Raw genomic sequence first — 24,500 nt, 5'->3', positions numbered from 1 at the left:
GTTTTAACTTCTTCTTTATCRTACATGTTCATTTGCAATACATCCCACTCTTGCCAATATGAATCACCAGCAGTGTATGTCATAAGCAACAACAGGAACAGGGGATAATGAAAACTTGGAGAATTACTCGTCTTCCCCCAGAAACTACTATGTAATTTCATAAATGTTGAGTTTGCATGATATAATTTTACTCTTTCCTAAGACCAGAATTTTGTTGCTAAAAAGCAGCAGCAGCTCTTAGTTAAAATCAATGGTACAAYTTTCTGCAAAAATGAAAATACTAAATAAGAAATACTGGACCCATAATCTCCTCAAACTTAGGAAAACTCACAATTTAATTCTAGYATTAAATACTATCTCTAAAAAAGGAAGCAAGATAAAACTCTGTGTCTAAAATATTCACCAGTCCAGGGAAAGTTTGAGTCCATAGTTTCCTCCTCTGCTAAACAAACTCCCAGCAGAAAAAAACAATAAAATATCTGATCTGGCTGTGTGCGTAGTACATGCCTATGCCAAAGGGATACCTACAGAAGGACGCTGCTCAGGAAATGCATGCCAGGGACTACCAGTGTGGAACAGAGCAAGAATTACATAAGTTATTTTATTGCGATCACTGAGCAAATATGCCTTTGCAATCTTAATATAAACAAGTAAATGTTTACAGATCCTATTTCGCAAAGAAAAGGGAGTGAACAAGAATCAAGTCCTTACAATAAAAGGCAAAACTTCCTCTTCTTATTTAGTAGACAACTAACAGAGGTCATCCTAATATTGACTGCTGTAGCATTTTGGTGATGAAGCCTGAACGAGCCCAGAGAGGCCATATAATACTCATAAAGCTCAATACAGTTTTTAAATTTTCTCARGAATTTGGTGATTTTTAGATCTGCCAGATGAGCTGCTAATTATCATACACACTACATATAGCTATACAGCTGTTTTTTGTTGCAGTAAGACAGGCTAAGTATTACATAGAGGGGGTTCTCTGGTGTCTGAAATCACATATTTTCACAACAAAAATAAAGAAGAACTTAAATAAACGCAAAGATTCACTTGAATTTAAAWATAGGCTGAGGAAATGTTTTCTTTGAGATCTTACATGTTTCCCACTTGGTCTGCTCATCTCATAGCCGCGTTGTCAGTGTCTCATTTTGCATGCCTGCGACAAACTCACCTATCACGTTGATGGGAGGGTGAGAGAAAAGGCGAAACAGTTTGGAAGGGGACTGGTGTGTGGGGTGTTATTCAGAAAAACAGACAGAGCCGGACTAAAGCGGCCACATTGCAATTAGCTCAGCATGGCTCAAATCACGGAAAAATACCAGTTTCAGAGAGTTCACATCCACTATAGCTGTGCCTAGGAAGTCTCAGGAAACAAGAGGACTATTTTTTTCCTCCTGACACAAAGCTAGAAAGAGAGTTCAGTCTGCTACTTGGCCCGTCCCTGTCGCGATCCGTGGGGACAAAGAGGGCATTTGGGTTTCTGGACTAAAGCCAGGCAATTACCTATATAGATACACCTTGGTCTGCGTACGACCTGCAGAGATTTTACTGGAAATTCTGCACTGAAAGAAAATTCCTTGGCAATCAACAGCAAATACAATTTTAATTTAGACTAGCTTACAAGACTGACTCAAGCAGTTTGGCTGCAAGGTACAGCACTAGTTTGAACATAGAAGTATTATTTCTCCTGCTTTAGTGCAATACATGGATTATCCATGGATAATTAGGCGTGCGAAGATGAAAGGTATATTGAGCTACTAGGATTTTTTAGATGATTTGGCTAAACTGTTCCCAGTACCAGAATTAGCTTGCTTGGCACAAAGATGTGTCTCTACGTTATCATATGTGCCAAGACAACACACTAAAAATTCTGTATCTTCTTTCCTCATCCCCAGTYTTTCATGGGTTTGCAAAAGCCTAGCACAGTAACAGACCAAACTGTGACTTAATATTAATAGTCCCCCTAACCGCTGTTAAATTAATCTCCCATTTAACCACTGTTACACTGATCTTCCACTGATTTTAGAAAAAAMCCCCAAAGAAATTCTGTTGTGAGCTGGAAAGAGTCCATATGAAGTGGCTTGCTTATCACTTTTTGAATGATTCATTAACCAGCATAATTTAATATGTCACATGCCAGGTTAAATTCCAGTTCAACAACGCASCATGTGCTCCCTGCCTTCCAGAAATGTTACAAAATGCCAGTAATAAGTTAAACACTAACCAAGATGAGACTATAAAATAAAAACTGGTTGTAGGTCTTTGCTTAGTTCACTATTAAAACTGTCATGTACTTCACTTAATGCATTCATCTCAATTTAATTGCTCTTAATTTAAAATAACAAAACCTGTTTTCTCTCTTTCCAGAATATATCAGAGTACGAGCTGAACCGATTCAAAATAATGCATCAGCCGTAAGTTTCTCATTCTTTTCTGCATCCCCACAAAATGACTCATGCTCTGTTGTACGCTGCCAGTTTCTCTGTTAATAACTAAGCACGGAAGGGATTTGTAACCTGTTGTGCTAAGGACGTTGACTGGCTGGGGTGGGACTTTCTCAGGACAGAGACCCTGGCAGCTTTTCAAGAACCGTGGTTGAGGTCAGGAGACAAGAAAGTCTCTTCTGTCCCAGCCCCAGCGCAGTCAGGAAAAGCACAAGCTCAGATTTTTTCTGGAACGTAAAAGCTCTTCTGCTGAACCATGTTTGGGGCCAAACATTCAGAATTGGTTCAGCTGCTGCTTAGGGTCCAATTTAAGTGATCAGATTATCAAAGTGCTATGTTGAATATCTGGACRTAAATGTTATTGTGAAAACACTGGMTGTYGGGGCTTTTGAGAGGTAAAAATCAGCCCAGTGAAATATCGCAGAAAGGGCGTTGCAGATCATCCCATATTACAGAGCAGAGCTAAAACTCGAACTGCTTACCCAGAACCCTTCCGACCCCATGCAGTTAAAAAAGATCAGAGTCTAACCCCAGACCACTGAGGTCTCTGCTGACAATTCAAAATACCTTCTCTAATACTAGCTGGCTCAAAATTTCAGTAATAAGGTTTAAAAAGTCTAGGTCATCCCGAAGGCAGATGCTGATGACCAAAAGCTATTGCTACTGATCCCTGATGTGAACTGAGTGAAGGGTCTGTATGTATGTGAGTGATGTATTCCAATTGCTACTGTATTTATAGGCAAATAYCATTAGAAATGCACCCCATTCTCAGTTAAATAGAACTGAATAAGCAACTTCAGGTATAACAGGAAATGTATTCATACATTTCGTGACATTCAAGTTCATGTAAAAGATAGCCTTAATGTTCAGGTGTATTATTCTGCTTGTATTCACAGAAAATAATACCAAGGAGTTTTCTCTGTGAGACAATAAAATCAGGAAGAATTCAGTTTAGTATGGAGTGAGTTGCTCTGCTTCACCTAGCAGCTTTTATTRTTCCATGTAAGATTGTTTTTCCTAGCAGGGAAAACTTGAAATCTATTTACCACAACAGATTTTTTTTTCGCAAATCCCACTCTATTCATAAGAAGCTGGAGGAACTTGAGGGCCATTTTACACATCAAAATTATATTCCTATTGATAAGAATGTGATCAGAGTRTAAGTTAATATTATCCTGGGTTCGTTTTAGTCATTAACTAGATGAATAAGTCAAATGCCAAAGGACTTTCTTGCAAAGTAATTAAGTCTAATGGGACATCATTTTGACAGGAAATGTAGAGAGCATGAATATGAAGTTAAGCAGGGATGTGACTTCTGTTTCTGTCATATATATGAATCTGACCTAGTACACAATTAGGGCCAACAGAAGTCTACTGCTCTGAGACCAAGCGTTGGGCTTCTGCTCATGTGATCATTTAGTCCTTGAATTCTCACATGGTAAATTGGAAGAGCAAAAGATGTTTTCTAATAAGAATTCTGTAATTCTGTAAKAGGAATTCTGTAATTCTGTAAGAGGAATTCTGTTGTCGAGCAGAAAACAAAAAGCTAGACTAGAGCCAGTCCGCAGCAATAAACTCCTAAAATGCATATTGGGGACATCAGGTCCCCAGCACCTACTGCGCCATTCTAAGGGCTGTTTCTATTGCATCTTACTACTTGCTGTTGGAAAAAATGCCCAGGTGTCTAGCACTCGGTTTGCGTGGTTTAACTGGAGAAGGCTTACATTAACCCACCTAGGCCTGATGAACAGGCCTAGGTATAGGCACGTATATACAGCCAGTAGTCCACACTGGATCAAAGCATGAAGGATAAATAAACAGGAACAGGGCAATTGCCAGACAAGGTGAGWGCAACTGCCTCTTCGGACACCATCTCCTGGCAGTGGCCAGTGCTCCAGGRAAGGTGCAAGGTCCCCTGCCTGTTGCAAACGTTTCTTCGGGCATCTCCTTAGATGGGAGCTGGTTACCCTGAAGCACCTCCCTCAAAAGCTCTTTGCCTTTCCSGGTCTGGTTCTCAGCAGTGAAACGCTACGTTACTTATCCGCTAGAAGGATTTTGAGTGTGGAAGGCTGTAAATACTTTGTGAACTAAAACAGGCAGTTATTCTACCTTCTGCTAGAAGATCCCACAGATGTGCCAGGAGCAAGCTGCAGCCAGGTATGGGTGTACCTCCCTGACTCCTGCACTAAATATGCCCAAACACCCCGCGGAAGGCACTTTTCCTTCTGGCTCCGTACCGAACYGACTCCCTAGTGGCACAGGCTAACAGAAGCAAAAAAAAAGGAAAAATGTTTTCCCTGGGAAGCATTTCTTGCAGTAATTCTGAAATAGTCTGAAATAATCTTTTTTTCACACTAGACTTTTTAAGAAAAGTTTATTATATTCTTTAATTCAATTAGCACTGGCTTTGACAGCCTAACGACAGCCGAAAATAAACGACTTCTCATCTACACCTAAAGCCACAGCGCTATCCGGACTGCTTCGAGCAGCTAGCCAATACAGTAGTGAAATGACCAGTGACCAACCTCTTTCTCGTGGCCTTCTAGCGAGATGCAATAACAAAAGACTTCCCTCCACACTTTCCAAAATAACACTAGAAGAGAGCAAGCGCTGCTGTCGAACAAGAGAGAGCAGCGTCCTGAGGGGCAAACCCCAAAATTCATCCTCTGTCTGCCAAAATCATGCAACAAACTGCTCTCACTCTCTCCTAAGTTTCCAGTAGTCCTGACCCCATGTTGAAATCTTGAGTTTTGCTTAGAAGTCCTTCCTAGGTGCCTGCAGAGGCACTTTTCTATTTTTCGCTCTGCACATCAGACTGGGTTGAAACACTCTTCCCCTAACAGCCTGGGGTCATCCAAAACCCCCCGAACACTGAACAAGAACTGCAGCACAACAGACTTTCCCAAGTATTTCTCACTGGAGAAGTCTCAAACATCTCACTTAAATTAGCCATGGGCCGATTTACTCAGTGTTGACATTTTTTCCAGGAAGAAAAATATCTAGAATAATACATGAAATTCAGGAGCACTCTTTAAGAGGGAGCAGATATCAAAGTCAGCCTCATACCACAGGTATTTCAAATACTGGAACTTAGGTGCTTTCCACACATGCTCTCTCAGTATCTTTACTTAACACTTTACTACACTGTGCAAATAAGACTGGAATTTATAGTGCTATGCAACAAACCTGACACATAAACTATAATCAAATGATATACACTCAGGATTTGGAAGCACATCCTGAGAAAGAAATATAATTACAGCTCAATCTCGTCCACATCGGTAGTTCGARACTTTAGTATCAGATGTTTATGCAGAAATTATTTCACAATATTTTCAGCTTACTCGAGTTTCCCTTTCCCAGGGACCGTGAAATTAAAAGGCCTTCTTTATATCTAATACAATGAGAAATGCATCCCAAACCAAACTGGAAATAAATTTTGCTCTCAGCCTCTGTGCTCTAGGGACACTTTTCCAAGATGAAAGCTGGAAACTTTCACTACCAGGTCACTTCTTTTTATCATAYGTGCAAAGCCAGAAGCCTGCTCTAGCTGTGTCAGACTGTCACGGTAACAGGAAATCTGCACCCACAGATCAGACATGAAGTGTCAGACTTTGCATCTGGCACTTGTACATGGCAACATGAAGTTCCGGAAGATCCTAGATAATAGGTGAACAGTGAYAGGACTCTGTAATTACGAGCTTTGCTTAATTATGGTGTGGGCAGCATTTGAAGTCCTTGTCTTGAAATAAACATCTATCACTTTTTGCTGCTGTGAAAAATACCACAATTTTATTCTGCCAAGAATTTATTGTATATGCAGGAAAAAAAATGCTATTCATAAATCAAGTAACTGTTGTGTAGTTAAGATTGATTTCCAGATTACTTTCTAGCATCTATTTTTCACTTGTTCGTAATTTTTTAATGAAATAAATCTAGGTTRAAATTTTTCATTCTTGTCTTCCAAGCAACAGAGATCGCTTTTCCTGAGACATATGAATAAATTCTGAATTGTAAGAGCCATTTCATTATCAGAAAAGTATCTTCGTAATGGTGAGATGTTCCACTTGAAATGTATGCACTCGCATAATTCAGAACTGCTAGAGCTACAAACAGATACATTAACTTATTTTTCATCTTTCCCCCTCCACCTGCCTTTTTCTTTTACWCCTTCCTTAAGGAAGGCAAACAACCTAATCTGGAAAACTCGCTCTTCAGCATTTCTACAGCTAGCAACATTTAAATGCCACAAACAAGTTATTCACCCTTACTCCAGGCCAATATCTCAGGTGCTAAGGACTGGAAACCTCTTAGCACCTTTGCAGCTGGCCRGGGGAGAATTCTTAAGGCCAAATATTTTGGAGTGAAGGTGTCTAATAGTCACTACATTGATCTGATGAAGATCCAGTTGACACCTTGCTCTGCCACAGACTTCACAAGTGAACTTGGGCAAATTATTGCAGYGTGCCGTGCTTCCTTTCCCATCTGCAGAATGGGAGTAACAGTATTCCCCTGTTCACAACAGAAGCTATGAAGTCCTGTTTCCAAATAATACGGAAAACTGTAAAACCGCACTATAGATTAAAGCCGCTTTCCAAGGTCCCACTCGTGAGCTTTGAYGCCGTAGGGACATGGGAGATGCATGCACGGAGGAGAGCAGAATATCGTGGTGACTCCTGGCGAAGCAACGGCCCRCGGCGCCGCCGCTGCGGCTGCCGGGGGCCGCTCCAGCCTTTACGCACATCCTTTCGCCTGTTCCTAACTCCTTATCCAGGTTTCTAGGTAGAATCGTTGTTCCAAGTGCTTGCGAGCATGATGCGTTGTCACCTGTTACATTTAAACAGACAAGAAAATTAAACACACAAACATTAAAGCAATAGTTCAACTGAAGAATCAAACAAAGGAAAAGTCAGGAAATACAATAATAGGCTGAGAGACTGTAATGTCATTAAAATTTCACATGTAGAGAGTTTTCTCATCCTGTTTTGGGAACCAGGGGTTTATAYAGACATTCTTAATATTAAAGGTACTCTTAGTTAATAAGCGTGGGGTATGCAACAAGGCACTTTCAGTTTCACTATGAATTATTTTAATTTCTGGCTTTTCTGTTTTATTTCTGTGCTCTACTTTCTCTAACCAAGGAGTATAACATCAAGGGACTAGTACTACTAAAAGCAATGAGATTTCTGCGCGGTCTTGTTCCTTAGCAAGCAAGCAAGACGATTGCTCCAGAGCTTTTGCTGTCTCTGTCAGGGAGGTGCAGCAGGACCGAAATCCTTTGCCATTCTGCCCCAGCAAAGGCTTCAAGCTGGAAAAGCAATAGCAGTACATGACGTCTATCCCATTATTTAGCAGGCAGGAAAGGTTTGACCCTCTCATTGGGATACTCCATAATGGATTTTAAATTACCCTGTTACCTTTAAATACCAGCGCTGACTCAGGAAGATGGTTTTATAAACCTAAATATGCAGATTTTATTCCTTGCTTTTCTTAGTTCTCGGTATAGCTGAAATGCCACTTTAGAAATCTCCACCTATTCAGAAACCTGAAAAAGGCCAGGGCAGCAAGTTTAGAAAAACTCTCTTAACACAATAACCTCCCAAGCAATAAAAATGATACCTTTTAGAGACCTAAAGAGGTTTCCAGTATGTAACCACTCTAACGTCACAGAAACATACCACAGGGGTCTTTCTTGGCCGCAATAGACACTCCAAATAGATATATATGTATATATATATATAAAAAAAATCATATATATATATGAATTTGGCTTTAAAACACATTCGTATGTATTATTTACTCATTTTTAGCAGGAAAAGGCAAAATACCCTATCTGTGAGAAGAGTCTGCTCAGGCATCAAATACTTACAGAGACAGTCATTGCCTGCTGATTACAAGTAATTTGAGCTATTCCTGAGTTCACAGGAGGATCTATGAAATATCTGCTTGGCAAAACAAGACCATCTTGCCTCCTGTTAAAGCAGCAGAGAAATTATACTCCTCCTGCAGCAGAAAGGGGGCAACAGACACTTTCTTTATATCAGTTTCTCTCACACCCTGCCACTAGCWACTGAGATTTTTGCACGACATGAGTTATTTGAGGAGGAAAGACCTACTCACAATTKAAGCACACATTTTGTCCCAGGCTCTCCTAGGAAGGTCACCTCTGCTCTTGCAGCCAGACTGTTCACCATGCTATCTGGAATCCAAAGCCAGGCAAAACTGTTATTTTAAAATGATTTTAGAAGCATCTTACCAAAACTTAGCACTGAAAGACAGTAGAGAGTAAGACCATGGCATAAAAGCCTCGTGGCACCCTTAAAGACAGCATGGATTTGAACCTGGACCACAGTTATGGCACCTCCCTTATCTCAGCTCCTCAGTTTATGTCGAGAAAAGTATCTGGTCAGGAGAACACACAGACAGGCAGACAGGCAGACAGACAGACTTCTGTTAATTCCAGTTCTGTTAATCCGTAACTGGGTGCTTTTCTTAGCACAGACTAAATCCAAATCGTCTTCAGCAAAAGTTTAACTTTTTTTTTTTTTTTTTTGAGATTTGCCCAAAAATTGTGATAGTCCATTTTGGCAAAATATGTTCTCCATATTTAAGTCCAATGACATGTGATGCTTTTCCATAGATGAATACAGAATTTGTATTTTATGGTTCTTTTTCATATTGAAAATAATGTAGAAGGAAAACTGTACATGGAAGAAATTAGTTCTGTACTTCACATTCTCCTATGACTACAACCTCATGAAAGAAACCTTCAGAAAAAMTGTTTCCTTTCTTAGTGATGCCTTGAGATGCAAGCTGGAATGAGCTAAATGGCTTTCCAGGCAGGGCAAATCCCAGCCCTAACACAGACACCGCTGGAGCTCGGGGAGCTTGGGGGCAGCCGGGTAGTAACGGGTGCAGCTGAGGAGCCATGCGTATCGCCCCACGTTCAGTCTCGTCCTGTACGGCTTTTAGATCACRGCAGATTCGCATCCTGCCAGCTCAGCATCTGCTACAGTTCGCCGTTAAGACAAACTCTTAGAGCTGAGCGCTTAGGCAGCAGCCTTACCTTCCATGTTTCCTGTGGCATCCCKTAGAAATTTTATATGAAGAACATTTTAAGCAAACGCAATGCTTAATAAGCGCCTCCTTCAGTGGCCTTTCTTACTACACAGTTTCATCAACTGCAGTTGTATAAAGCTATTTTTAAAAGTTGACAGGAAATGACTATGATTACAAGCCTTTACTTGATAACAAAATAAATATGTAGGCAAAAACTACATTTGACAGACAGAAAACAGGTACCTATCTACATGAATCATTGGGAATCGCAAGAGATTTACAAAGCCTATTTGTAAATAAAATAGTGCTTCAGTCTTTGAAAAACAGGTACAATCAGTTGCAATACAGTTTTTTCAAAAGTTGAGAATACACTAATTTGTATTTTCTGATGGAATCCTGATATCCAAATATTTTCTGGGATATTATTACTTTCCAAATAGATATGGAAGCAAACCAAACGTTAGTATGGTGCAGTACTGAAGCAGTGATTAAAATGAAAATTACCTCAGCAATGTTTTAGTTTTTGTCATTCCAGGGACCATATTTTGCCTCTGAGCTGTGTAGATGGAATATAACTACAAGAAAAGGCTTTCCTTCTGCACATACTAATATTATACTGAATAATCACTATTGCAGTGACAAGGAATGCCTCAGCCTTACAGACATAGACAGTATTCCACATACAAAGGAGGAAATAAGTATTAATTTTAAGTCAAGGTTGGCTTTTTCCCCATTGTAATGGAAATTACATCCAAAATGTCTAATGAAATTAAATAATTTTGTCTTTTTTCCCATCCTTTCTTTCTGCAAATAATCCCACTTTCAACCAATTAAATTACTAAACATAATCTAACTGATAGCAAGTGGAATGAGCTGGAGTTTGCCAAAGAACTGATAGGATTTGAGGATGTCAGAGGAAATCCCAGTTCTTCCTCCTAGTACCATTAGTGCCTTCAATACAAACGAGTTCCAAGTTCTCTAGGCATCTCCGATGGCACATTTCATCCTCCTAGCACCAGTTAGGAAAACGCAGAAAGAGGTGAAGATACGAAGCTGCAGTGGTAGCTGGCACGCATCGGTATAAATAATATATAATAGTATATATAATAGTAATATAAACTATATAAAGTATATAAATTAGCAAGGTCTCCAGAATTGCTTCTGTTCCTTCACAGACTACATTTCCCCTCCTGCTGTTCGGGACAACCTCTAAATGAGGAAATTTTAGGCTCAGACTCAACCTTGACCGTGCTCCTTTCATGTTAGCCTAGCTCTACCCAGCCATTTCGGGAGCACCATTCCAGGTGGGTTTGACAGTATAATTATATAAGTTCCTCTTTAATATTGGAAGCATTATTCTCACTTTTAGGGACATTTAGAAAGCTAAATCACAGGCTCTTATTGATCCTGGCATGACAGACTAGTGCAGAATAATATTAGAGATATACTAAGCCTCCTTCAAGAGTAAGCGCAGATGAACCTCTGAGGAAAAACCATATGCTGGTCCAGCTGTAGGGAAAGTCCAAGTCTGTAACAGTCAGCTTAATCTCACTAAATTTTAGTGGAAAAAAGAAACATTTATTTCTAGTACTGTAGAGCAGCCTAAATATCAACAGAAAATCAGCCCCAGGGTGGCTCAGGTTAGGTACTGAAATGTAAAGAAAAAATTAGGGGTCACCTCTTCAGGACACAGGCTCAAATGACCTGCGTATATTTACACACAAAGCCAGAAGCAGAATCGAGAATAGAAGCTGCTGCCTGAGTCACAAGCCAGTTCTTCACCACCGTCGTCGTATATCTGGACAGGATCTTCTTCCTCCACCCGGCTAGCTGATTTGCTTTGCTTTTCTCTATTACAAGGTTGTGTGCAGCCCTCAGAGAACAGGTTGTTGTAGTTTCAATTCACTGGTCTTTCTTCCCTTTTAGACAATCACATTTGGTAGTCAGAAAGTGCTGCACCTGGGACTCAAAAATCAGAAGAAAATAACTTCTGGCTCGTTCAAGCAATGAAGTGTGAAAACTATTAATTTATAAGCTCACTTTAGCTGAATTCCACATGTGTCCCGGTGCAAGCACACACCGTGCAGAAAACAGACCATTCTGCTCCAGCCCTCCGCACTGGAGTCCTCTCATTTTTTGAAAGAAATACACTATTTAATTTACTCTGTGTTATCAACACATACTTCTGCTCTCTGCGGGAGAGMCATTTCATTCATCTCACTTTAGACCAGCCTCTGTGCTAGCAGGGGAAAACATAACCCTSTTCTGCTTTTATGTAAGTGCGCAGCGCTTCATTCACTGGTCCCTGCGCGTTTGCTGTGATGTCAGGCCATCTATTCAGTACTTCTAAGACAAGAAAGGAAAGCATTAAACTCTTTAATTAGGGTCTTTTTGATTTCAAGAACGAGAAGAAAACAGGTAAAAAGTTGAGATAGGATACGTTTGGAAGAGCAAGAACTACCCAAGCCATGATATGCCAGCAATACTTAAAAACGGGGTCGGCCAGCCAGGCAGGGTGGAGGAAACACGTGAAGACGAGGTGCAAAGAGAAGTGAAGGGGCTGTGGTGGGACGGCTTGCTGCAGCTGCTGCCCAGACGGTTGGTGCCCGCAGCAACCAGTCACTTGCAACAGTTTCGGGCGAGCCAGCTCGACACAGCTGGCCCGGCAGAGGACCCAGGAGCGCGGCAGCAGCCCTCTCCCTGCGCGAGGGCTGCAGCAGCATCCCCGAGCTGAAACCCAGCGGGCTGCCCAGCTACAGGTGGTAACCCAGCAAATTGCTACATTTCCCGAAAAACATGTATGTGAGAGATTTGCCCCAAGCAAGGGCAGACATTGCATTAATCATGCAAATGAATACCAGTTTAGCAGCGCCTGCCTCCTAAGGCTCCCTTTCCCATAGCAGTGCTAGTGTGGGGAATTAACAACCCCTGGCACTGACGTGATGGCACTTGTGCTCACCTACGCAAGGGATGATATTAGTGCTCCTGCAACACTTGATTCATAACATCAGAGGGCCTCTGTGCAAAGACTGTAACCACCTAAATTAATGCACATATTTATGGCAGTCAAATTAAGATTCACAGGCAACTTCRATGCACGCTTTCACTAGCTTTCAGCGTTGCAGAGCTGTCGCTCAGCCGCCAAAGGCAGGAGAGTAGCGGTGCGGCACGCTGCACCGCCGCTAAAACGCCTTGTCCCGTGGTGCAGCTCCTCCACTATCGCCCAGAGACCGCTCGGGCGTTACCGGCTCTCGGCACCACGCTCCGCTGCACAGCGTAAACACACGGCGCCTTTAAAAACTTGACGTTTGTTTACAGTTCTTAGAAGCAAAAAATTCAGATATGCTGAAAAATGTTGAAGAGGTGAAACGACTTAAGGGCGGACTGTGGCCAGCATCTGGCCCCGCGGGTAGCAGCCTAAGCCTCCCTCTCAGGTCGCTCTCGGGTTATTTTCTCAACCGTCTGGAAGTGGAAGGACGAAAGGACGCCGGCCAGCACGGGAGGCAGCTCATCCCCCTGCCCAGAGCTCTCTCAGTCTGGGCTGAGAGGACTTGTTAAACGACAGTAGAGCTGTACTGCCTGACTCTGCTTTTTAAAACATTTCATTTTGTCCTTCCACAACTCATGCTTGATTCTGATAACCTCCTGCTGTTCCTGATAGTCAAGAGTTCGGAGGGGGGGGGGAGAGATTTTAAGTTTCTGACAGTTTCTATACTAGCTCTCTCACTTTCTGTTCTCCTCCACCTTGTGCTACAGCCACGTTTTAGGTAGCTGCCGGTGATATCCTTGATGGAGCTTTAAGTATTGGTTTCTTCTTCACATTTCTGATGTTTCAGTTTCCCCAAACACCTGCTACCACAGCTCTGTCATTTCTCCTGTTTAGTTCCTTACTGTCCAGTTTCACTGCTTTTTATTATTTTATGACAATGTCTCAGGGTATTGAGAATAACCTAAAAACACCTTACTGTTTCRTTGCCTTACTGTACATCAGATCTGCTTCTAGATCCGAGATCTATCCGACACAGTTAATTACTCTTATCAGTATATTCCTTATCTCATTCCTCTGCCTTCGAACAATAATATTCTGAAGAAATGTGAGGAAGTGTAGGGCACGTCCAGGCCATTGCTCTGATGAGCAGATACTGCCGTTCAAGATCGCAGACGCAACAGGACTGTTACATACTCTGAAAAAAATGGCAAAGTCAAATAATTCCTTTCACTATTTTATCTTTTTAATAAAAGACAAGTTCAGTGCACACATACAGTCTTCCAGGTATTCTCTGCCAGCTAATCCCTTTCCAGTTACTACAGATGAAACCAAAATTTCAACTCTTTCAGCTTTTAATCAAAAGCTGTACTGAATACGCATGATACAGCACCGTTGCACTGCTGCTGCTGATTCTTAGCTTTCTTCAGGGAAACCAACAGTGGGAAATAACAAACGTAGCCAATTTCAAAGGACGGACCAGAGCCCTGGCAGATGATGCCTTTCCAGCAATACTTCTCCATCCTCAGCAAGGTGGATATAGTATCAGATCCTTCATTAATAGCAAAGAAAAATTAGGAATAGAGTCTTCAGGTTTAAAGATCTAAATGGCCCAAAACCAGCCTATGTAAAAAACCAGCATATTAGCATGTATCTGTTCCTATTAGGCAACTCGCAGAGTCCACAGGATAGAGAACGAGTTTCTGTGAAAGCCTCGCTTTCTGCCCAGCCGCGAAACGCTGCTCCGCCACAACCCCGCGCCAAGACCGTTTCGAACCGGGCGCAGCGCCAGGGGCTGCTGCGGTGAACGCACGATCTGGAAGCGTTGCGATACCGCATTTCTTTCTACCCTGATATTCTTCAGCGGCGCTTTACTTCCATTTAAAGTGAAGCAACGCCGGGGCAGAGCCAAGAAAGGTCCGTGCGGGTCCCGCGACAGCTCTGGCAGGAGCCCCCGGGGCTGCGGCTGGGGCCCGGCGCCCGCGCRCGCTCCTACCGCCGTGCAAACCTCGCCAGCTGCCCCTTCGGACACCGCTGGAGCAAACAGATTGAACCTCCGGACGAATAGTCAGGGCCACGTTAGTGGTGTCAGTTCCACCAAGAAGAAAAAAGTTTCTAAAGCTTCTTTAGAAACTCATGATACTTTGAGGTTTGTTATTTTTTTTTTTCCTAAAAAGGGAAATTCCTCAGAGAACTGAGGGATGAAAGTTAACTAGCAGACCAAGAGTAAGGCTTGAAGGAAACCACAACCCTTAAGGAAAAGATACCTTAAAAATCTGTAATTTCCACATAGAACATTCTGTTACTCTGGAAAACTCTTTGCTAATCARTGCAAACATTTTATGGCAAAAGCTGTACGAAAATATAAACCTTTCCAACAGTTTCAAATTACAAACTCTACAAAATTCATAGGACTAGTTTTCAGTCACAAGTCTGTTTATAAACATATTCTTGACTCAAAAATATTRTGGCAATAACAGACAGGACAACTTCAAACATGCAACATCCGTAAACCCCAGTCAGATCTCTACAACATACAGGAGGTTTAAGTGTCCAAGTCCATGCTCCAGATATTGGGAAGAAACTATCACCTGGGTATGTATTTCTAACCTACCAGAGAGCAACTTCCTTTAAACCCAAAACTTTTTTGTATTGTAACTTCCTCAAGGCAGGAATCATCATTTATGAATGAGACTACTATGTGCTACCRCAAAGCAGTGAACATTAAAATTCACATATAAGCACTTTCCTTAAATRTAGGCTTCTATCAAATTGTCTTCCTTCCTTCACTTCTCCCTAGGTACTTTTTATATTTGAAATCTGAAGAGATGACCAAGAAGCAGAAATAGGTATTCTGAATCCCAGGGTTTGCTACTAAATGTAGATTTTTCTTCTCCTACCAAACCCTGAGAGTAAAAAGATGCCAGCTTTGATGACCTCTGACTTATGAAATAACTCTTTATGAAATAACTTTAAATGCTTTACTACAACAATGAATGCTTCAAAATAGGATACATAAAAATAATAACACACTTTGATATTGTATGGCACTCCTATTCATTTGCTAAAGTTTTGTAGTCTTAATGCAATTAAAGTTAGCAACTGYAAACATAATATTTGCAACAATTCACAAAGTTTGCAGCCCAAGATAACAGACAAATTTCATGGCTGTAGTTACAAGTCTGAATTATTTTTCTCCACAGAAGAGTGTATTACATGTATTTATTTTATATCTAGCCATATCAATACAGGACTTTCATTTATTAAACTCTTGTTATGATTTCACACAGTGGTTTGCTACTTTTAGTTTTAATGAGACTTTTTTTTCTTTTCAAAATTCCCTCCTCTCCCTGGTCACCGCACTGCCTGTTTTTCAAGGCAATATTTCAAATCCGCTGTACTTTGGGGTGAGAAGGACCTTGGGAGCTTCTTTGCAGCTATTCCCACTCCCTGGAGACAGGGTCGRGCGATTCCCCTTCTCCAAGAAACAGAACAGCGCAGGCAGAAGAAGGCAAAAACGCCTGAAAACAAGAAAGACTATGGACAAAAGTAGTTTTTTTGTTCCTCAGTGTGCTCAGAGAGGAATTATTATGGTCACCGAGGCAGTTCAGATTACCAGGTCATTCTGGAGAAAAGATAAAACCAACCGTTTTCCTTGGCTGCGTTACGGACCAGTGCAGGAGAGAAGTGCTTTAACTGCTGTTGGTTTTCTGGCTGCTTCCAGGTGCCAACAGCACCATGRCGAGTGTAAACAGAATTGGCGCTACACAAAAATAACCTTGTTTTAGGACATCCCTTCTATTTGGAAATTTGGAAAATTAGTGCAATTTCTTTTTAGTGTGAGTATACACAGTGATTTTGTCAGCAGAGATACAACCCTGTTTAGACCATTAAAGATGTATGTCTGAACTCGGACTGATGCTTGAGTAGGCACACACGGAAAAGAAGGACCAAAAACACCTTCTCTTCCCACATCCTCCTCCATCTTTCTGCAAGTCTTAGTGCCAGGGCCAAATAACGCACTCTCCTAAGCACTTCTGCTAAGTCTCTTGGGGTCTCTCCAGGGTAGGTCTGCATCACAAACAGGAGGACTGATTGCAGCACAGAGAGSCAAATTTGCCCAAGATTTAATACAGCGGGCTCTAGCAACCAGGGACGAAGGTGCACAAGCCCCAGAGGAATGTTAGACGCCAGGCTGGCTCGGCAGGCTGCGAGGAAGCCCGTGCCACCGTGCCTTCGCTTTTGTCGGTTCGGTTGGTAGGGAGGTTACAGCTGGCCAGATGTGAACCTCCGTGTTACGGTGCCTCTTTCCTGCCAGGAGGGGACGAGACTTGTGCGTCGTGCAGCAGCACTGTGCTGCAGAGCAGTGCAGCAGCCTCGTCTCTCCCCGGTCCCTGTCTGCTGGCTCCACACAGATCACTGCCTCCAAGGCAATGTGGCCTCAAGCGCTTTCAGCTTAAGCACTAAATAATTACGCTGTCTGAAGGAGCAAATTTTGTGTCTCTGTGTGCACGTGGAACAGATGACGGCAAGGCTGAAAAGCAGAAGTGCAGCTTTTTACACAGTGGGTTTGTCCCCAGGGAAATAAACCACGTTTTCTGTGCAGGTGCTAAAATGAGTTTGTTCAGAAGCCCCTTCATGAGAAAATCCTACTAAATTTACTGCTTTCACATCTCTGCCTACCCCATAGTTTAATTTGCTGCCTACATGTACTGCCTGCTTCCTGCAGTGAGCTAGAAACAAACCCAAATCCCATTCAATTAAATCCAGAGTTGTATTTTCAAATGCATCTTCTGTCTACTATTACTTCAAATAAGATATTTAGTGTCTGAAGTGGTAACAAACTAAAGCTTTAAGATTCCTAAGGCAGGTGCTAGGAGTCTTCCAAAATTAACACTGTGACGTTAAACTATTTGACAAGTCTCAATGATGAGACWAAAATGTTTGAAAATAAGTATTACTTTAAAATACTTAGCACAGAACAGGTAATAACAGAGTATCTTCCTCTCATCTGCAGAGACACAACTGAGTGCCCACATACAACTTTTTCTGTTAAAAATTATGTGTTACTTTAAAGAACAAATACAGTAGTGTTTTGCCTGTTTATAGCAATTAGTAAGTAATAAATACATATAATGTTATGAGGATCACATTCCATAAACTCATGGTTTCCAAATACCAGAGAAGAGACACTGAGCGGCAAGTTAAGTAGGCAGTGCATCAACTGAAATAGAAATAGAGGGGAAACAAAACTGTTTCCAAATTGACACAGTTTGAAACAACTGAGTTCGAGCTGTCTTTTGCCATGGTATCGAGCACTACCGATTTGCATTCAGACCCACATTGCCATGYACTAAACCCATCCCGGCAGCATGTGACAGTCTAGTGGTAACTATCCATTTCCCCTCCTCTCTTCATTGCCGCGGCGTATTGCTGACATGTCTTCCTGAGGATATTCTGAAAGCAGAAGAGATCAAATAGACACAAAATATCTTAAAATAATACAGCTTTAGCAAAAATTAAGGCCTGCAACATTCTTACAGATTCCATTTCAGACTCRGGTGGTATCATTTTTTGCTATTTTCAAACACTGAATTTCCACAGCCTTGAGAACTGCCGTAGCTATCTTCTGACATTCACGTGAACACAGACTGATCAAGCCATATTCCTTCTGCTGCCTGGCTACATTTGCATCCACATTACACTCCGTCAGTGGCTAGAGCTCTCACCTCTAATGCTATCCCTGCAGCAGCAGCAGCAGCAAGCGGGAACACAAGCAGTAGATTCAAATTTTGGAGACCTTCACATAGGAATAAATACCTTTCTGAAGCAATTACTGGTGTCCGAGAGAGAATTAAGACTGCATGTAGAGATAGGTAGAGCGATTTACCTCTGAATTAGGTGAAATACGMTGACTTCAAGAGAGCAAGATCAGACAGATATTTTGAAGTGAATTTTCAATCATTTTAGGTATTACTCAGGAAAGCTTATTTTCTGCTCTTTYGTCATGACTTGGAAGAAAAAGGCAAGCAAAAGCTCATGAAGCTGTCCTTTCAAAGTAAAACATTCATCTTCCATTTCCCCAAATTCCCCAGAATATAACTAATACAATAAATACACTAGCTACTCAGCAAGACAGGTTTTACATAAAATCCATTTCAGTAATTCTTTCCTATAAAGAACAGTTGCATTCTTCACTCTTGAGTATTTCTGAGAACATTTTTTGGCTCAATCTTCTCTGTTAATGTTGAAGACAAAACTTTAGTAATTGATAAGGGATTAAGAATTGGGTTTTCTAACACGACTGAGAAAAAAAGCAAGCCTTACATGCTTATATCATAAATAAAATTGAAACCTTGTTATCAAAGTGATTGCTTACTTCAAATCAAGTTTCTCAGCTGCTTTATGTATATTGAAGGCACTAGACTGTGGCTATGAGCATTAATGTAATCTGTAAAAAATAGCTTCCTCTTGAAATAGCCATGCATAGTTCATTGAGATTCTTTGATGCAGCACTGTCTCCTCAAAGCATTAAAAATAGAACATTAGAAAGATTTAGTATAAATCAATAATGTTTTACATTAATCCATTTGCAGTTCTTTTTATTCAYCTCCTCATCACTAAGTTTTTATGCTACATGATACAGTCTACAATTCTCACTTTTTATTTTAGCTGTGCAAAATCTTAGATGTTCAGAAATGACAACTGAAAGCCAAGGCTGCATCTACATACTGGCTTGGATTTATCACAATATCTACTGCAGCCTGGCTCCCCACTTGCCCTGTTTCTACTGCCTGGGACATGTGCCTAGGTTTTCTGGTCTGCAGATGAGGCTATGGGGCGATGCTGATGCACCACTGAGCCTCCTCCTGTTGCGTGGCTGGGACGTGGCTTGGGCTGCAGACCCAGGGCAGAAACTCAGATGTCTCCCAGGTCCCCTAGAATAAACATAGCTCAAACCCATAATCCACATTAAAACTGTGACGTGAATGGTTTCCATAAAAAGCCGCTAACGTTAAAGTTTGTGGGTTTAAAAGGAAGATATGTACTACTGATACTTTATGTAATATTTAACATTGTAATATGAATATTAGTAATATTAGCAGCTTCAGCAGGAATCCCTGACAAACCCCAAATCATCACACAACCTATACACTGCAAGGTATTAAATTGCACAGCATTAATTTCACTGGAAAAAGCAGTCATCAAAGGAGTTGGACAGAAACCTGTAATCAAGAAAAAACATCAGATTTGTCCCTGGTAGTAATCAAACTCTGGATTTTTGATTTCTCTTTAATGATGCCTCTGTATGAAGATACTTGTTCTGATCTAGGGACACTGTTTACTGAGGACTATATCACCTTCAGATAGGTCTTCTGATATCTTGTTTCTGCATTACAAGAGCTGTCTATTTACTAGAGGAAGCAAAGTGAAATCACTAATGATCTTAACAATAGGGTATAGAAAAACCGAGCCCTAAGTAAACAGGAAATATTTGGCAATAATTTGCAACAAATTTTGACCTAATGAAGATAAGATACCAACAGCTWAAGACGAAGTTCGTTGCACAAAGTCTTGTTTTGATCATGCCTTGACTATTTCACAACTCTTCAGTAGAAACGAGACAAGTCACCAGAGTGAGGAAGCATGTACAAGGAATGAGCCGGAGGGAATAAATAGCAGATAATAACAGAGGGGTAACTATAATTTTAGTTTTTGAATATGCAAGATAAAGAAAAATCTTTTCAAAATCTTTTTATTTATGAGCATAAGAGAACTACACAGACGTACTGGGAGAGGGTCGGGGAGACAGTTCAGACTGAGCCACAGCACGTGCAGTGATGAGGAAATGATGCTGCAAAAACTGAATAGCATTTAGATATTCTGTCAAAGTATTAATAAGGCCAAAAATTTCAATAGTATTTTGAGTAGCAAAAATAAAAGATCATGAATACTCTGTGAACAATTCTGGACAAACTGGCAAGCACCTCATCATTTGCATTAGGTAATGGGGCCAGGAATTTATCCTGTATCTGTCATAGCCACATGCAGGAAAATAAAGTTACCAGCTACCCACCTTATCACAAAAAAGCAGATTCCACATGATTCTTAAAAAGTTAGATAAGTGAATACTCCTTAGATACAGAGCCTGAATGGTGATGCTCTAGAAAACTGGGACTGCAGGAATGTCCCTGCACAAAGCCTCACTCAAGGCATGAAAATACATTCCCCTGGGCCACCGCCTTGTGGGACATGCCAGCCCCCACAGGCTGGCCAGCAACGCGTCCCCGTGGTGCCCAGCACGCTCTCTCCAGCACTGCAGATCCCTGCCAGGCCCCAGCAGCAGCTGCTCTCCCCGGGACCTGCCGCCCTCCCCTACGCCGGGGCAGCTGCTGCCCCGGCCGCAGCACCAGGGCTCARCGGGCGGCCGCGCTTGCAGGACGTGCCAAGGTGTGCGGAGCTGGCACTGGTGACACATTCCTCGAAACCAATCCTCCCCCACCCCACCCCATCAGGAGTGGTGCTCGTGGCTGGGAAAGTTTCGCATGAACCAAGGTTGCAGCCAAGACGCCACCCACTCAGTAAACTGGATCCCGGTTCCTCTTTGCCATTCTCCATATGAGTGCATGAAGTCTGAGAGGGGCAGTTGCCAGGGTGACAACAACTACAAAAATAGGATGACACCATAACTGCCTCTAGACCGTCCCAGTCCTCCTAAAGAGGAAGGAAAGTCGTTGCTGGGAGTCGAGCTTAGTGATGCCCTGCCCCATCTCTTCTGCCCGGGGCCACAGACATGCCACTTCTGGGGTAAAATAAAGGCAAAGAGAGAGGAAGTCCTTCCGCCTACCTGCACTTTTGCTGGTCTGCAGGGCTCCTTCTCCACAGAAACTGTGGCCGCCCCCTTTCTACCTCAAATCACTGGTTCAGTGCATCAGCCAGATGACTAGCATAGCTCGTCTTTCTGCGTTCCTCACATAAGGTTTGATTAAAGGCTTTTACAGGCCAAATTTGGACTACATAAAAATCTTCTTGACCACAGATAGGATCAGTCCCAATGTGTGCCAGAAATTTGATTCTGAAACCATCTGCTAGGAAAAGTAGAGGCCGCAGGCCATTTGGAGGGATTTGTGTGTTCCTTATTTAAGGCTAAGTGGTTGTCCTATGTTGTCCTACCCAGATAAGCTTGGTCAATAGCAGGATAGGTGGCTATGTATGCAGATTTGGAGGTGGAACAGAAAGTGCTAAGAGGCTGTAATCTTTTTTGATGAGGCTACATTGTTTAGATCCAAATGCTCCAGGTGCATGCATACATTTAAACTGGGAAGAGAAGGGCTTTCACTATGGGATCATAACCAGAGAGGCTTTGGTTGGCATCATCTGGTTTGGGAGATGAAGGGTTCCTTTTTTTAATTTCAGGACTTAGACACACTGCACTTGACTCCYAGTTTCAGCATATGCTAAGATGGTCAGGAGAAACTCTCCATCACGTGCTTTTAGATTTAAGATAACTGAGGGACACTGGGCCCTGCATTTGCTGTTCTTTCTGGGKGTTGACTTATTCTTTGTCCACGCTCTGCATGAGCCAACCCCTGTACTAGCGCCCCCTGTTAATTCTAGCCCAGGCCTCCTTTCCTCTCTAAAAAAGAGTCAGAGTATCTTGATGGGGGTGGAAATAAGGGGAAATAACATGTGCTCTGTGTAAGCAGTCAGAGTATGCAAGCTGTGAGGACAAGTGCTTATCTCCTCTGCCTGTACAGTTTTCCAGGGTTACGTACAAACAAGCCCTGCAGGAGTAGTGGGAAAAGCTTTTTTTGCTACAAGAGGCTAACGGATATTAAAGTGAGGGAGGACTGTGTGTTGGGCCACATGTGTGCACGGAAGAAACAAGCAGGTTGAGATATGAGCAGTGAAAGGCCTTGTGGCAGGTGCCACAAGATCTCATGAGTAAGCCTTGCGCAATGGGAACTTTCTCAGGAGTGACCTTTAGGCAGCAGTACCAGTTTAAGCAGTTACACAGCCTATTCCTCCCACCCCTAGTGCTGCACTCTCACAAGCATTTGTGCACTGAACCAAATCGAAGAACCCTGCCAGTTAAAACTTCCTTTTTTGTTACTTCTGGTTACCCAGTGCCAGACCGTTTGCAGTGGATTCCCTTCCCAGCCTATTTCACTGCACAGCTACATGGACACGGGAGCCAGCAGATCACCAGGCTCTGCAGTGCTCGGGGAGGAGGGAACCGGCTGAAGCTGTGCTGCTACAAGCACCGAGCAAGGCCAAGTCCAGCCTCAGGAAGTGCCCCAGGAAGAGGGCATCCGTGGGGACGCCTTTCTGGGAGCAGAGCCCAAGGACGAGGTGGCAGCGCGCTGCAGAGCAGAGCGAAAGCCCGCGAAAGCCCGCGAAAGCCCTCTGCACCATGGACTGCCCAGCATTAAAACCCCTCAGTTGTGGAGTCAGGGACAAGCGAGGTGAAAGCAGTATGCAGTGGGAATGACACTCTACCATCCCAGATCTCAGAGAGAAACAACTTGGGATTTCTCTGCTACTCAGGCAACAGCCAGGTTTTGTCTAAAAGAAATCATTGCATGGGCCTGCTGATCGAATCTCAGATTCTGATATAGATTTAAATATGGCAAGAAGATTATACAAGCAAAAAGTTAAGTGACACTGCAAATTATTTACACCCACTTCTTTACACTGCAAGAGTGCAACCTTAATTTTCAAAATAACTTTTACAGAATAAGCTTGCAAAGGTGTCCAGTTCATAAATCAAGGTGGAATTCCAGAAGTGTGTGTAGTAAATGATATTATTATGTTATTCCTTAAAATCCATGAACTTTGTAAGATACACCAGATAGTACAAATTGCTCAATACTGGCCATCCCTAGAGAAATGCTGTATGGAAATACAGTGACTTCCATGTTGAAAGCTCAGAGATAAAAATCATTGGCCATGCCACAATCAGAGCAATACTGTTACTAAAAGATGCAAATCTTGTGGCACCCTCTCTGTCTCCCCACTAACCAGGGAAGCATGTTTTGCCGCTACATCTTCACAAAGAAACAATTATAATCAGCACATTCTAGGGAGGAAACTCACCTAGCTGGAAATCTAGTCCAAGTGGCTGGAGAATCTCCCCAAGAAATACCTTCTGAGGCCCTCAAAACACATTGCACTACCAAAAGGTTATCATCATGATTCAGATATACATTTTTTTATATATATATAATAAATAAATAAATAAATAAAGATTTCTCACCTAGAGTGGCCTTACTTTATAAACTAAGCCACAGACAAGTGAAAGATACAGAAAGATATGGAAAGAGAGAGCAAAAGCCACMGAATTCAAAAAGCATGCTAGTCTGTAGTTCAGGATAAAGGCAGAATATGAATACCTGCTTTTCACCCCTCAGGAAAAAACAGCTGTCTACAGAGACCAACCTGGGAAAAAGGGGGGGGGGGAGAGAGAGAGAAAAGAAAAGGCTGAGCCCCAGACTATACAAAAAATCCCAGGCTCGGGCATACGAGAGCCATTAAACACCGATCTGGTAGCTGCATCTTGGGTGGGAACGGCCTTGCCCAGGCTGAGTCAGGTTTTGCTCCTGCCTTAGTTTAAGAGGGTGAGGAAACGTTTCTGTTTCTGACAGTGATATCCAGAAGGATGGGGACAGTGGGAGTTTTCCCTACTTTTTTGCTGGAGACTCTTTGGGAAGGGGAAAGTGCCCACGGCAGCGCGCTGGGAGCCAGCCCATCCTGGCTGGGGGAGAAGCAGAGCCACCGTGCCCAGCACAGGGCCACCGTGCCCACCCGGGCTGGTACCTGGCCCTGCCGCAGCCCCCGAGGCAGGAGCGCCCCTCCGCCGGGGACTGCCTCTCCCGGGGGCTCCGAAGGGCGGAGAGGGGCCGGGCTGCGGGTCTGAACTTTTGGACTCGTTTTTTTTCCATTGCGAAACGATTAACCGCGGCTCCCGGGCCGCGGGGCCGCCGCTGCCGCCGCCGCCCCCGCGCCGC

The 24,500-nt window shown here is 42.6% G+C and overlaps 1 protein-coding gene and 1 long non-coding RNA gene across 2 annotated transcripts in view; one reads left to right on the top strand and one right to left on the bottom strand.

The window, feature by feature from the left end:
- BLNK (B cell linker) overlaps positions 1-24,500 on the top strand; it is a 98,104-nt gene that overhangs the window by 29,941 nt on the left and 43,663 nt on the right. The window contains exon 3 of the mRNA XM_085325734.1: positions 2,371-2,417. Coding sequence (XP_085181860.1) covers positions 2,371-2,417 — 47 coding nt within the window. The remainder of the gene's footprint in view (positions 1-2,370; positions 2,418-24,500) is intronic.
- LOC146600346 (uncharacterized) lies at positions 4,877-8,954 on the bottom strand. Its single transcript, XR_014898278.1, has 3 exons — positions 8,568-8,954; positions 7,865-7,992; positions 4,877-7,274 (listed from the first exon to the last, which is right to left on the bottom strand). It is a non-coding gene; the product is annotated as an uncharacterized LOC146600346 (long non-coding RNA).

This window comes from Rhea americana, unplaced genomic scaffold (genome assembly GCF_003343005.1).
Source record: "Rhea americana isolate MKP2758 unplaced genomic scaffold, rheAme1 scaffold_122, whole genome shotgun sequence".
Lineage (NCBI taxonomy): Eukaryota > Metazoa > Chordata > Aves > Rheiformes > Rheidae > Rhea > Rhea americana.
This window is presented reverse-complemented; position numbering and strand designations above follow the sequence as displayed.